Source organism: Lepus europaeus, chromosome 1 (assembly GCF_033115175.1).
Source record: "Lepus europaeus isolate LE1 chromosome 1, mLepTim1.pri, whole genome shotgun sequence".
NCBI lineage: Eukaryota > Metazoa > Chordata > Mammalia > Lagomorpha > Leporidae > Lepus > Lepus europaeus.
The window spans coordinates 26,798,743-26,814,305 of record NC_084827.1 but is presented as its reverse complement, the minus strand read 5'-3'; the positions used below and the strand labels follow the sequence as shown (position 1 = coordinate 26,814,305).

At 36.9% G+C, this 15,563-nt stretch overlaps 1 protein-coding gene across 1 annotated transcript in view; it reads left to right on the top strand.

Annotated features, from left to right (window-relative positions):
* The window catches only part of PTPRZ1 (protein tyrosine phosphatase receptor type Z1), a 137,839-nt gene that overhangs the window by 100,681 nt on the left and 21,595 nt on the right, over positions 1–15,563 (top strand). Inside the window, exons 14-21 of the mRNA XM_062195317.1 lie at positions 1,881–1,972; positions 4,392–4,477; positions 7,027–7,047; positions 7,210–7,306; positions 9,996–10,078; positions 11,351–11,485; positions 12,043–12,177; positions 15,124–15,287. Of these exons, the coding sequence (XP_062051301.1) occupies positions 1,881–1,972; positions 4,392–4,477; positions 7,027–7,047; positions 7,210–7,306; positions 9,996–10,078; positions 11,351–11,485; positions 12,043–12,177; positions 15,124–15,287 (813 nt within the window). The remainder of the gene's footprint in view (positions 1–1,880; positions 1,973–4,391; positions 4,478–7,026; positions 7,048–7,209; positions 7,307–9,995; positions 10,079–11,350; positions 11,486–12,042; positions 12,178–15,123; positions 15,288–15,563) is intronic.

Here is a 15,563-nt window from a genome sequence, read left to right as displayed (position 1 = left end):
TGCAGCTCCCAGTCAGCCACACTATGAGGAGCGTGAACAACTGATATTCTACAGTGTACTCTGTTGCTGAGCTATGGTGTTAAATAAGTTAGGGATATTAAGTGCACTTTCAGTTTATCACACTTTCAACTTAGGCTGGATTTGTCAAGACTTAAGTCCATCACAAATCAAAGATCATCTGTATTTCAGATAGTGAGGAGTGCCTCAAAGCAAAGGGCAAATAATAGTGACTCAGTGGGATGGGCTGACACTTTCACTGGCATGGTCTGTGGGATCTCAGAGGAAGAGATATTTGGGCAAATGCAAAAGTGATTGAAAGGAGGAAGGCAGACAGGGGAAACAGCAAACACCAAAGCCCTGCCAAAGGACATCTTCAAGGGAGAAGGGTAGAACCAGATTGGGCTGGAGCCTATGAGTAGGGGAGAGAAGTTTAGGAGATGAAGCTCCTAAAGTACATGAAGATTGGTCATGAAAATAGTACAGCCCTTGTCAAAATAGTGGAAGGAGAAGATGTTTGTCCTCACACTTAAGATACTGGTTAGGAATACCTAGGTTCAAGCCCTGCTCCTGACTCCAGTTTCCTGCTAATGTGCACCCTAGGAGGCAGCGGGTGATGTTTCAAGCAACTAGGCTTCTGCCACCTGTGTGGGAGACCTGGTTTGAGTACCCTGCTCCCAGCTTCACCCTGACCCTGGGGCCATTGGCAGCATTTCAGGAGTGAACTAGTGAATGGTAGTACGTAGATATGAAGATAGAAACATATATACATACACAATCTGTCTCTCTGCCTCTCAAATACATTATTTTTGAAAACTAAAATAATTGAATAGCATTCTGATTGCTATGGGAAGCCATTCAAGAAATTTACACAAGGAATTGATTTGCTGGAAGGATATTGATATGTAGGAAGTATAACTGTTTAAGAACAAATTTATATTAAAACTTATTAGAATAAATAATTTTATAACTTTGAAGCTTTCAAATGAAAAATAAGATTGACATTTTCACACCAACAGATCTCTCTGTTTTAACTACTTAACGAAGAATACTCAGATAAGTTAAACCGCCCCCATCAGAGTGTGTCATTAGCAGTTTTAATTATCTAAATTTTTTAAATTAAGCATGGTTTGTGTTACTATGTAGCAGCAGTTGGTTCTTTGATCTTCTCAAGAGTTTGTTATTCTTACTATCTGAATGAAAATAGATTTAGGTGACACTGTAGGTCATAGCTACTGTTGATTCCAAATTTTCTTCTCAAAACCCTTGGCAACAGCACTTGTATGAGCTGGAAAGAAAATGACCCCTGATTTTGGTGCATGCTGATTATTTCCTCACCAAAGTCTGTCACTACTACATCATCATGCAGTATAGAGCTTCCTTCCTTTCTCATCCAAATATTACCCCTGGAGAATCTTGTTTCTACATAGCCTTAGCTCATTTTCTTAGCTCATTGCCTTTTGTTAGCCCAGTCAAAAGGACATGGTCACTTAAATGTTGAGTGCATAGCTTTGGGCATTCCTTCCTTTCCACTCTTCGCTTTTGTCTGTAGCAACAGTAGGAGAGGACCTAGGGCAGCAAGGTTTCCTTCATCAGTGAAGTGTCATTTGGGGATAGCTTCAACTGCAAATGCCTTCTTGCTTTGAGGAAGACTGATACCTGTTCTCTCTTCAGCCCCTCACACAAGTAAAACAGATTAAGTTTGGATATCATAAAACTGTTTAATGTCTTATGCTTGTTAAAATAGATTTGGACCCAACATTCTTCCTTCTGGGTATATATCCGCTTCTGTTTTAATTCTGGATATTTCCACCGTAATTTTCCAGAGGTTGTCTTACTGTCCATGGCAGCTTGTAGTATAAATTGCTTTCTTTTATTTCCAGGAAATGCTTCCAAACTGCACACTTTTATTTAGAGGACAGTACATCCCCTCGAGTAATATCTACACCTCCAACACCTATCTTCCCAATTTCAGGTAATAGCCTAAAGTGCAATCAAGAGTAGCTGGTAGATGGTGAATGAGAAGCGCAACATCAGAAGGTCTTGGTTCATTGGAATACTTTACTAGTTACTGTTATGCAGCTTAATACAGATCTATGTTACCTAAATATTTATTGCATCGTTATATCAGGCACTTAGGTTCATATTGTGCTCTCATTCATTTAAGGCATTCTTAATCACACAGATGAGATGGCACAGTTATAACTTTCAGGTATAATATGTTAAAGATATAAGCATTTATTGAAATGAAATATTAGTTAAGAACAATGGTGAATTTCACTCTCTTCTATTCCTTTAATGGAAACCTAAGCAACAAAGCCAGACCAAATCAATTCAATAAACATGCATGAGAGAAAATAACAAAAATAAAGTGTACTTCCTTTCTGAATATTTGAATTTATGTGAAAAGAAAGGTTCTTAATAAGCACATTAGGAAAAAGCTATAAAACAGTAGTAGTCATGGTGGCAAATAATGAACACAAATAATATATGGTTGTTTGAAATACTTTAAGTGTCAAGATTTTGGGCAGTTGAATATTTGGGAAAACATTGACTATTTTTATCAAAATTTAGCTGAATATCAATATCCAAAAGTTTTCTAGAATCATTTTGATTAACTCATTGTAAGTAAAATCATAGCCACTTATTTAACATTTCATAAAATCTCAGTGAAAAGTACTAACAAAAAGAAGTTGTCTAGAAATATGTGAACTATGGAAGCACTGGAAAATAGAGGATGGGTCAAGGACATGGAAGACCATAAACTGGGAATACAAATGCAGAAATTCACCTCTGTAGCCACTTCATGCAAGCTCTTTTTAAACCAGCTGAGACTCTTTATAGCATTTCCAGAGGTTCAGGCTCTCCAAGATGTTCTCTTCTGAGATTTTATGATTAATAAAACAGAAAAGATGGGTGAACATTTAGACTGGCAGTCCAGATGCTGGTGAGGGCACCGTGTCTCACATCAGAGTGCCTAGTTTCATGTCCTGGCTCTGGCACCTGACTCCGGCTTGCTGCTAGTGCAGACTCTAAGAGGCAAATGGTGGCTCAAGTAATCAGGTTCTTGTCACCCATGTGGGATTGCGTTCCTGGTTTCTGGTTCTGAGCCCAGAGTCATTGTAGGCATTTGAGGAGTAAACCAGCAAATGGAAGAGCTTCCTCACCCCACATCTCTCAAATAAATTTTAAAAGTTAAAAAAAATGTAAGTAGTATTCTGCTTATGAAAGGAGATTGTGCAGGGTATCCTTGGGTTTGATGGATGGTTGTAAGAACTAATGATTTAGGTGTGCCATATTATTTCTGTTTTCTTATCTAATTATAAGAGCTACTTCCAGGCAAGATCCTTCAGTGGGTGTGAAGGTGGAATTACACCTTTTCCTAGTGTACCTGAAGTTCAACTAACTAATTCAATTTTAGCATTCAAGTCCACTCATCTAAGAGAGGGAGAACAGATGGATTCTATTTTTTTATTAACAAATTCTTGGTAACTGAAGCTTAAAGTATTAGATGGCCTAAATGCTGAACATCTGTTGATGAAAATAACTGTTTCTAGCGAAATGCGTTTGATGTTTCCTTGTCAGAGAAATCAGTTGTGAAATTGCATACTGTGAACTAACAACGTGCTTAGTCGAAGAAAGTCTTTCCAGGAAAAGAAAAAAAAATTGAACCAGTTAAAATAATTTGGCCCTTTCACAATTAATTAACAGATCCAATGACTTTGTTTACATAGCATATTTTCATGTTAGAATTCTTGAAATTTTACAGATGAAAAGTCTCAAAGGTTTTTGTCATCATCCTTAATGACTATCCTGCATGTAAATAAATCATTTTTAGAGAGAAGGAAAAAAGGTTTTAAATGTATATATTGGACTAAAATTGATTCTAAGACAGTAATTTGGACAATTCTATAAAACTGAAATTGTACTATATATTGTGCTTGGTGCATGATAAAATTGATTAAGCTATTCATTGACCCTAGGGTTACAATGATAAGATTACATCCATTAATTAATTGCACGATAATTGCATTGTTTCTGCAGGTCTTTTTTTCCCCAGTCTTTATATGAAACCCCACTCACGTTAAAGAAACTTGTACTTGAAGAGATAACAGTCCATTTGATAAACAGATAAACAGAGGTGCCTCTATAGGAGAATAATTATAAACTAACATTGAATATAAATTATATTTCCATTAAAGTATAGGTGGAAAAGAAAATCAAATTGTATTTCTAAAATGCATATGGTGACTGTAATAGACTTAGAGAAAATTGATCATTGTTGCTTAACAGTTGAACTTTCAGATTTATTTGGGATTGTAAGAAATTACAGGTTGTGGCATATTTATTTCCATTACATTATACTTTCTAATATAGATTTTTAATTCACTTAGATGATGTTGGAGCAATTCCAATAAAGCACTTCCCAAAACATGTTGCAGACTTACATGCAAGTAATGGGTTTACTGAAGAATTTGAGGTATGATTTTAATATGTATATTTTAAGTAAAATAGAACATAATTAATTTAAGATTCAGCAGTAGACTATATCTTGATCTAAAGACATTGAAACCATTTTCTCTTCTGTTGAAAATATTAGTTTCCAAATTATGTGTTTAGGAAGTGTGTTGTGTTATAATCATCATAAACTTTATCAAATAGGTTTTTCATTTAAAAAACCAAATTGTACCAGTAGAAAAATAAAAACATGCTTAATTCTCTCCCATAAAATTTTGAGTTATGATATTCTCTTTGTAAAAATTGAGATTGGTAACACCAGTTCATTTTAATTTTTAAATTCCATAAATTCTACTGAGCTACTAAATTTCATGATTTTCAGCCAAATTACATACATATTCTTAATTGTTATGTATTATTCCAATGCAAATACAAAAGTTAAATTAGATAACTTTCATGATATAAGGTAAAATCACATCTTCTCAAGACAAAATGCATTCCTTAAAAAACCTTGGACTGAATAACCAGTGAAAAATAATCCAGTGCTATTCTAGTATATATTCCTAGATAATAGGAACAGAAAGTTTTACTGCAAATTTGTCATGAATTATCAGCTAACCAGACTTTTTGAAATAGAAAAAGCATAAGCCAAAAGTTAATAACAGACACAAAAAAATAAAAGTTACCATTAGTGAACACCCCCTACTGTGTCATCAGACTAATGTTTCCACGTTCAACCTTCAAATCTTGGAGTAATTTGAGTTCTTTTGTTTTGTTTTGTTTTTAAATTCCTGTTATCGAAGACATCAAGCTCCATGGAAGTTCATTAACAGTTGGTACATTGCAAAGCTGGGTTCAGACCAGGTCTGTGATTTAAAAACAGGAGCTCCTTGCACCGTTCTTGCATCAGGCAGTGTTCAGCCTCCTCTCTGGCTGTTCACCAGGAGGGAGCTCCTAGGGCATTGCATGACCCCCTGAACCCCAAGGCGCCTTGGGCACCCTTGAAGTGCCTGGAGTTCTGAGTCTGATCACAGAATCCGCACCCACCACTCACAGCACCCAGCACCACTGCCCAGGATTTAAACCAATCCAGATATATTAGGACAGGAAAATGCTGGAATAAGACCCTTAAGAAATTAAAAGAAATGCAAGTAAATTGTGGTATGTTTACCTTAAATTTAAAATACTAGAAGCCAGTTCATTTAATCTCCCAAGAAAATTTAAATCATAGCCACACTGAATAAGCAAATAGTGTGTAGTAACGCCAAGTAAAGTGAAATACTATGAAGAATTACATATTTAAAACATTAAATTACATTTTTCTTACCATAAGTTAGAGGTTACTTGTTACTGTCAATGTTAACTCCCTGCCAACAGTAAGAATTTATTAGGCTAACATCAAACAAAACTGTAATTACAGTAGGAAAAATGTCAAATATGGTTTTAATCTTCCAAATGCTAAAAAAAAGCAGAAATAGATCTTTTATAGTCAAGAGTTGGTGACAGCACATATACAAAGGAAGATTTATGGTGCTTACTCTATAAAATCATTTTGAATATTGTTAATCAGTCTATAATAATTAAATTAATATAATAATCTCATATTTTTACTCAAGATTATTTTAATTGTGCTGCTTATAACATAGTCTGTTTCAAAGAAACATCTTATTAACTTAATAATTAGCTTAGTAACTAATAATGCTACACCTTTTAAGTGGTTCCTGTATTAATTGGTTTTGATTGTTCAGTTGATTTGCTGCAAAAGAGACTTTAAACACTTATTTAGAAAGAGGCTGGGCCATTCGCTAATGCATCAGATTCACAGTTATGTTCCATATTTTCTCAGAAGCTATAATTAAGTTATATTATCTTAATACTAAATAATTATAATTTATGAACTAATACATTTAGATAGAAAATATCTGAGAAGCATTTTAACTCACTTTAAGAGAAAATTGACAAAATAACTTTCGTGTGCCCATTGAGGTTTAAATAAAAAAGGTCTACTAATCATATATATATAGAAAATATTGAATATTATTTAAATTTTCTTTCAAAGTGACAGAGTATTGTGATTTTAGAAATTGAAGAGACTTGTAATTTTTGACAACCCAAATCTGTTACAAACCACCTAATAGGAAGCTATTTATGCTTTAAATTAACTCAAAAATATTTTAAAGTATCACCAATTCAGAGTTTCAAATAGTGTTATAGTAGGCAAATAAAGTTATATTTGAATATAACACAATCCACCTATTATGATAAAATGTGTCAGATAATGTAATTTTTTTCTCATTTGCTTTTTAAAAGTTCATCATATTATTACATCACTGTCCCCTTTTAAAAAGTGTTATTTTTTCCTTTTACATAATTTTAAGATTTGAAATTGTTAGACATTTTGATTTGCATGCAACTGTTTGAAACATTCTGTTTTGTTAGTATTTGACGAATGTATTTATTGCATGATCATAGTTTTCCATTGTAAACCTAATATGAACACTTTTTTTTCTCATTTGTCGTGTGCTGTGGAATTTGATTTCTTTACTTTTTTGGCATTCATTCCCTCATTAGACACTGAAAGAGTTTTACCAGGTAAGGCATTATTTCACTGCATTTTTTTATAGCCAAGAAGTAGTTGTAACATGTAAAAAAAATTTTTGGATAGAATACTTTGTTTTGTCTTCCTTATTATATTTTAAGGCACTGTGTTCAAAAGAACGCATGTTCAAATGGCATGCATGCAATTTCTTACAGGAAGTGCAGAGCTGTACTGCTGACTTAGGCATCACAGCAGACAGCTCCAACCATCCAGACAACAAGCACAAGAACCGTTATATAAACATTGTCGCTTGTAAGTATATCCTTCACTCAGCTCTGACTTGATGGTTGTTGGCATTGCTGTGCCCTTGAACACTGTCCTGAAGTCATCTGACAGCAGACTTCCTGTGACTGTTTCAGGAATACCTCTTGTATGAGACAACTCTTGGAGCAATAGCACTCCAGCTTACATCATTTTCCATTAATGGCACCTGTTCCCTTTCAACAAAACAAGCTCCAATTTCGTCCTATCCTTCCTCCAGATCCTTGAACTATGTACATCCTTGTGTTGTTTCTGTCTGCCCTCAGTCCTGTTTCCCTTATGATGTGCATACTTTTTTGTGGATTTACTAACCAAATGAGATTCTCTTTAGATGTTCTCCTTTTTCTTCTACCTTACCCGTTTCCTTCCTTTCTTAGTGTTCTTCGTATTGTCTTATAAAGCACAAGTTGAATGCCTTCCTTGTATTGCTGTGTTCCACTTGCTTTCTTACCTGTTCTCTCTCCCTTTCTTCTCAGTGAGAAGCTATCTGGCTTTTTATTTTTCATTGATAGAATCTCACTGATTTTTCCCTGTGAACTTACACTCTCTTTTTCTATCTTTGTATAGCACTTCTTATTTATATCTATTCATTCTCACTCTTCTTTATATTCACCGTATCTCTTTTTATCCCCAGCAGCCTTTTATTTAAGGAATACAAACTTTATGCTTTTCATAAATACAACTTTAGGAATATAAGTGATTCTTCCCACCGTACGCACTCTCCCACTCCTCTTCTTCCTCCCTCTCCTATTTTCATTTTTAATTTTTACTAAGATCTAGTTTATTTTTTTAAGATTTATTTTATTTTTATTTGAAAGACAGAGTTACAGAGAGAGGTAGAGACAGAGAGGCCTTCCATCTGCTGGTTCACTCCCCAGATGACCACAACAGAGCCAGATGGCCAGAGCTGTGCCAATCCAAAGCCAGGAGCCAGGAGTTTCTTCTGGGTCTTCCATGTGGGTGCAGGGGCCCAGGAACTTGGGCCTTCTTCTACTGCTATCCCAGGCCATAGCAGAGAGCTGGATTGGAAGAGGAGCAGTTGGGACTGGAACTGGCGCCCATATGGGATGCCGGTGCTTCAGGCCAGGGCTTTAACTCGCTGTGCCACAGCGCCGGCCCCTAAGATCTAGTTTCAAGTAACTTTATATACATACGATTAACTCTACACTAAGTAAAGAAGAGTTCAACAAATTGTATGGGGAAAAAAAACTGTTCCTCAACAATTGAGACAAAGGCTATTCAAAGTCATTGCATCTTGAAGTGTTAATTTCACTTCTATAGGTTACCTTTTAGGTGCTCTATTAGTTATCACAGATCAGGGAGAATATATGGTATTTGTCCTTTTGGGACTGGCTTATTTCACTAAATATGATTTTTTCTAGTTTCATCCATTTTGTTGCAAATGACAGGATTTCATTTTTTTAACCTCTGTGCAGTATTTTATGGTGTACATATCCCATAATTTCTTTATCCAGTCTTCAGTTGATGGGCATTTGGGTTGGTTCCAAATTTTAGCTGTTGTAAATTGAGCTGCAATAAACATGGGGGTACAGATAACTCTTTCATATGCTGATTTCATTTCCCTTGGATAAATTCTCAGGAGTGGTGGGATGGCTGGGTCGTATGGTAGGCCTATATTCAGATTTATGAGGTATCTCCATACTCTCTTCTACAGTGGCTTTGCCAGTTAACATTCCCACCAGTGGGTTAGTGTGCCTTTTCCCCCACATCCTTGCCAGCATTTGTTTGTTGATTTCTGTATGAAAGCCATTCTAACTGAGGTGAGGTAAAACCTCATTGTGGTTTTGATTTTCATTTCCCTGATGGCTAGTGATCCTGAGCATTTTTTCATGTGTCTGTTGGCCATTTGGACTTCCTCTTTTTAAAAATGTCTGTTTAAGTTCTTTACCCATTTCTTCACTGGGTTGTTTTGTTATTGTTGACTTTCTTGATCTATTTATATATTCTGGTTATTAATCTTTTGTCAGTTGCATAGGTTGCAAATAATTTCTCCCTTTCTGTCAGTTGCCTCTTCATTTTGCTGAGTATTTCTTTTGCGGTACAGAAACTTCTCAATTTGATGTAATCCCATCTTTCAATTTTGGCTTTGATTGACTGTGCCTCTGAGTTCTTTTCCATGACTTCTTTGCTTATGACAATTTCTTACAGGGTTTCCCCAATGTTCTCTAATAATTTGATGGTATTGGATCTTAGATTTATGTTTTTAATTCCCTATATCTCTTGAAATCCATCTTGGTTTCTAAGGCCCCATCACGCTTCTGTGAGTGACTCTCCACTGTTCACAACCACAGTATCCATTTAAAACAACATATCTAAGATGCTAATCTCATGGTTCAACCTCTATGAAAACTTATTATCATTCCAGACTGATAGTTTCTGTCTCTGTATCCCCCTTGGTAATTAGCACCTCTCTCAACACCTTCACAAAACTTTGTGTGTAAATGTTCTCTTCTCTCCTATTACCTTAGAAATTTTCTTGATGGCAGAGACCCTAATTCTTTGTTATCTTTTTCATCTCTGTATCCCCAAAAGCCTATTAGAATAACTGATTTTTTGTACTCATTTTAATGGCATGAGATAAATTATGATACAGATATAAATGAACTGTATTCTGAAAAGTAGTCTGCACAACAGTGAAATATATTCTTTTTTATTACAGATGATCATAGCAGGGTTAAGCTTGCACAACTTGCTGAAAAAGATGGCAAACTGACTGATTACATCAATGCCAATTATGTTGATGTAAGCACATTTTAACTGAAAATGTTGTGGGAATTATATTAGACTCTGAATTCATTATACTATGATGTCATACAAATACTGGTGTTTAATACATAATACTTAATAGATGATAAAATTTAAGTCAGCAGTAAATAATTTCCAAGAGGTCCTATGATGAAAGGATTTTAGATTGAATGACAAATTGTTGTACTTGGCTTATCTCCTGATTAAGAGGGGAATGTAGGCTGATAATGTACAAGATAAATATGTATAATATAGGTTTATAACCCCTTAAATGTGAAAAGCAGCAACAGTGCTTATTTTAAATTTTCCGTAACTCCTGGCACAATGCTGTGCATATAGAAGATACTGGCTGAAATATTCACATGGTAGAACTGACAATTATTAAACCAGTTACTAGCCTTCATACTCTGGAGTACCTCAGGAATCCAGCTTTATGGAACTTGTGAAAGTTCTTCAGAGACTGTACACCAGTCACTAACTTACTGACTTCTCACCATGATCAACTAAATGTCAACAGAACTTAGCTGTGCTCTTAACACTGACCTCAAAGTCTGGTTGCCTGCAGGTTAATGCTATGAGGGACCCTGCATTCTAAGGAGTGAATACATAAGTATTAAAGGGATTTGTTACAGGCAAGCTCTTCATGCTTCCAGAGGAGACAGTATTATGTATGTCAGATGAACATGAGCTCTGCAGTTAGAATTGGTTTTGATTCCCATCTTGACACTGATTAGCCATGGGCCTTGGAAAGTCCCTTAACTCCTCTGAGCTTCAATTTCCTCATCTCTGAACTGAAATGCTTCCATTTTGCATAGATGGGATTAAGGTTGATGTTTATAAAGCATCTTGTCCAACAATGGGTGCTCAGCAAGGGGAAGCTAGGATAACTATTAGCAATTAACACTGCCCAGTATCACCAAGGAGAATATCTCCAGAGATTTCTTAACTGAGATTCATTGCCAATAATACAATTCAAGGCAGGACAGTTAAGGAGCATATTTTAAGCATTGTAAATAGACTTGGATTAAATGCACTTGGAATAAAACATGCATAGAGGTGTGGTTGTCTCAAGGCAAACAGAATTCTTGCTACATATTTTTACAAAAATCATAAAGAAGAAATCACTACCCTTACTAGTACTATCAAATTTCTCAATCTTTGCAGTTTTTTTATTATTTTCTTTTATAGGAAGAAAGTGCTTATATACTATGCAGTTTTAAATATCATATAAATCAGTTAGTAAGGAACATTTGTCATTTGTTTCTTCAGGGATACAACAGACCAAAGGCTTATATTGCTGCCCAAGGACCACTGAAGTCCACAGCTGAAGATTTTTGGAGAATGATTTGGGAGCACAACGTGGAAGTGATCGTCATGATAACTAACCTTGTGGAAAAGGGAAGGGTATGTTGGTAATCTGTTATGTCATCCCTGGAATGGTGATTCAAGTTGCTTAAAATTAGTTGTATTCGAGTCAGCATTAGAGAGTAGCAAGTTATGAAAGTCAATTAAGATTCCCTTCTAGTAAACACGGCGCCCAAATGGAGGCTATTCACATTATAGATCAAAAAGGTTTCACTATAAATCAAATTAACTGCTTTTTCAATACATTCTTTATTGTAAGTAAATAGGACTCCATAAAAAGCAATGTAGAATGAAAAATATTTCAGTTCATTAGCCCTAGATTCCAGTTTGGCTTTGTAGTAACTCAATACATCTGGCCTCTCTTTCCTCATCTGCAGGGGGAGGTTGGAATGAATCATCTTAAGTCTCTTTCGGTTCCATGATTCTTTCCAGGTCTCCTCTACAACTATTTTTGCAATCACTTAGAAAGGAATGAAAATAGTAAAAAGAAAAAGGAAGTCCACTCCTGTAATTCTCAAGCTTTCACTAATGTTAAAGATGACTTTTACATGGAACATTTGAATATGGAAATAGTAGTTTTGCTTTCTCTTTTGCAGAGAAAGTGTGACCAATACTGGCCTGCTGATGGCAGTGAAGAATACGGGAACTTTCTGGTCAATCAGAAGAGTGTCCAAGTGCTTGCCTATTATACTGTTAGGAATTTTACCCTGAGAAACACAAAGATTAAAAAGGTGAGTCAAAAATGATGGGAATATTGAATAGCAGAGGAAGGAGAAAGAAGGGTGGGGATGGGGGTGAGGGTGGGGGTGGGAAGACTCACTATATTCCTGAAGTTGTATTTATGAAATTCATGGGGATATTGCATCATCTGATGAAAAGGTAGACGAAAAGGTATACACACACACACACACACATGCTCAATGGACCATTATCTAATCTGTCATTTCTGATAACCTGGATGAATGCTAGAGGATGTTATTTTAAGTAAAATAAGGCAAACAGAAAGAGAGATATCACATGATCTCACTTATATGTGGAATCTAAGAAAGTCTATTTCATAGAGCTAGAAAATGGCATAGTGGTTACCAGTTCTGTAAATAGGGGAAATTGGAATGATATTGGCCAACAGATGAAAAATTTCGGGCTCTGTGCTGTCATGTAGTAGGTTAAGCCTCTTCCTGCAGTGCAACCATCATATGTGGGCACCAGTTCATGTTTTGGCTGCTCCTCTTAATATCCAGTTCTCTGCTAATGGCCTGGGAAAGCAGCAGAGGATGGCCCAAGTGCTTGAACCTTTGCACCTGCATGGGAGACTCAGAAGTAGCTCCTGGCTCCTGGTTTCAGATTGGCCCAGCTCCAGCTCTTGCAGTCATTTGGGGAGTGAACCAGTGGATGGAAGGCTTCTGTGTCTCTCCCTCTCTGTAACTCTACCTCTCAAATAAATGAATAAATCTTTTTAAAAAACAGTTCCATTACATGGGAAGAATAAGTTCAAGAGATCTATTGTATAATATGATAACTAATAGTTATCTATTGCGTACTTTAAAATTGCTAAGAGAGTAGCTTTAGTATTTTCACCACAATTAAATATTTTTTTGTGGTAATGTGTCCCGTCCCGCGGGACGTCAACTATGGGGCTGAGCACCTAGAAGGAGAAATGAAGAGACAGGAGACACAAAGATGGCAGCAAGACAAGATGGCTGATCAAGCTGCAATTTTTATTTTTCAACCACACACTTATATATCATAAAGGCAGGGTGTCGGGTGGGGGAAGGAGGGGGAGCTTATCTTGTAGCTGCAATGCTTGTGCAAGTAGGGGAAAGGTTACAAGGTCTTAAGGCACAAGGTCACACAAGGTTGCCTTATCAGTACTCTGCAGCCTGGGCTGTTTTAGCCCTGCCTCAGTAGTTTTCCACTAAGAGGCCACATGCTGCATGGTCCCTGACAGTAATGCATATATTAATTAGCTTGATTTAACTGTCCTGCAATGCACACATATTTCAAAATATGATGTTGTACATCACAAATATTGAAGGACCCAAAGCTGGCGGGGTCCTGGGTAGCACCCTGGGGACCCAGAAATTCAGACTCTGGACACCGGCAATGCAAGCACAAGAGGCGGTTTATTTACATTTTGCACAAAACGGACCCCTCCCTCCTGAGAGAGTGAGGTGCCAGACGAGGGTTACAGGCAGTATTTAAAGGCAAAAACCACAAAATTATCTTAAGCAAGTGAATACAAAGGGGAAGGGGGTTTTTGTTTATCTTAGCACACAGCAGTTTTACTTATCTTAGTATACAGCAGTTTTACTTATCTTAGTACACAGAAGTTTCACTTATCTTAGTACATTGCACAAGGGGGGTTTCCAAACTGGTATTCCCTGTTATCTGCTAAGTTGCAGTTTCCCAGAAACTGACCTTTCTTGAAATTTTCTAACTGACCTTTCTTGAAACTTCCTTGTTTTTCAGCAGGTTAGGCTCTGGTAAATTTTCACAAGTACAAGTCCTGCAATATATACAATTTTTATTCATTAGAAATAAATTTTAAAAACAATAATGTCCATGTTGATATCTGAATATGGGGTGCCATACAATATCACCATGTTCTTATTAATAAATTCCCAATATTTATAAGCTTGTGTGGGTTCTTGCCTAATATTCAGAGAATTCTGAATACTGGCATAAATGACCAAGCAGCATGATAAGTTTTTAAGCTTTATATTCAGTGAGAAAGATGCATAGGAGAGTGAGGGCCCTATCTAAAGAGAAATTTGGATTCATACCAATCACCAGGAGCCAGCCACTTGGGGGGTTTGTAGGCCAGAAAGCATGAGGTGGGTGGCCTGAAGGCCATGCACCCTGGAATTGCAGGGCATCACTGGCCCACAATGGCATAAGGCCAAAGAAAGGAAAGGGGAAAAGGCTGTGCCAACTGTGTCCCGGGCCTTTAATCCACTTCCAAAGGTTAATTAACCTGATTGGCCAGTGGACATACAGGTGTGGCCAGGTAGGGGCGTGAGGTCACACAGGAGCGTGGTGAGGGCATGGTCTTCCAGCTCGCAAACCTGATCAATTTTATTCTATATGCCTGCCTACAATAATACCACCATTCTATAATGCATTTGGTTCTTTTTCTGGGTGATATAACCAAGCTACAGTAAAATATATATAAAGGTAGTAAGTTCTTATCATAGCAGGCGGGCAGCCTGTAAATATGGGTCAGAGCTGAGGTTGCAGCTGAGAGACAAAATTCATCAGGGCAGCATGCTGAAGACTCAGACAGGTGTCTGTGTTGCAGTATTAAGGAAAATCCCTTCTTCAGGAAGCCACTGCCTTTGCTATTAACACCTTCAATTAATCAGAGGAGTCTCACCCACATTAGTGAAGGTGATCTGTGTCACTCAACTGATTTCAGTGTTCATCACACCTAAAAAATATATATCTTCACAAAATATATACCACACAGAAGTGGTGTGGCTGTAGTGTATGACCAAAAACACAAGTCACCACAGCCTAGCATGGGAGCACATAAATTAATCATCACAAATGACAGTGTACATTTTTGCTTCATTGAAGACCCCTGACATCAACATATGTTTAAGAACCCTGTGTAAGGGTGTGTATGTGTGCACATGTGTGCGTGTGTTAACCGCTGGTAGCTGTCTTAACTCTTCCAGGGCTCCCAGAAAGGAAGACCCAGTGGGCGTGTGGTGACGCAGTATCACTACACTCAGTGGCCAGACATGGGGGTGCCAGAGTTCTCACTTCCAGTGCTGACCTTTGTGAGAAAGGCAGCCCATGCCAAGCGCCATGCAGTGGGACCTGTTGTTGTCCATTGCAGGTGAGTCCCAGAGGTGCACTCTAAACTTGTGGAATTGTGTGTGCCAACAAAAATGGAAATTGGTGAAGCAGTTTTGGCCAAAATGGGAGTGATTTCATGAAGTGAGCAAAAATCCAAAATGCTCCACAATCCAAATCTTTTTGAGCATCAACATGTGGCCAGGGTAGAATTTTCCACATCGTGAAACTCTTTGTTTCATGCTTAAATGCTTCATAAAATTGCCTGCAGACTCTGTGTATAAGGTTTATATGAAACATAAATGAATTTTGCATTTAG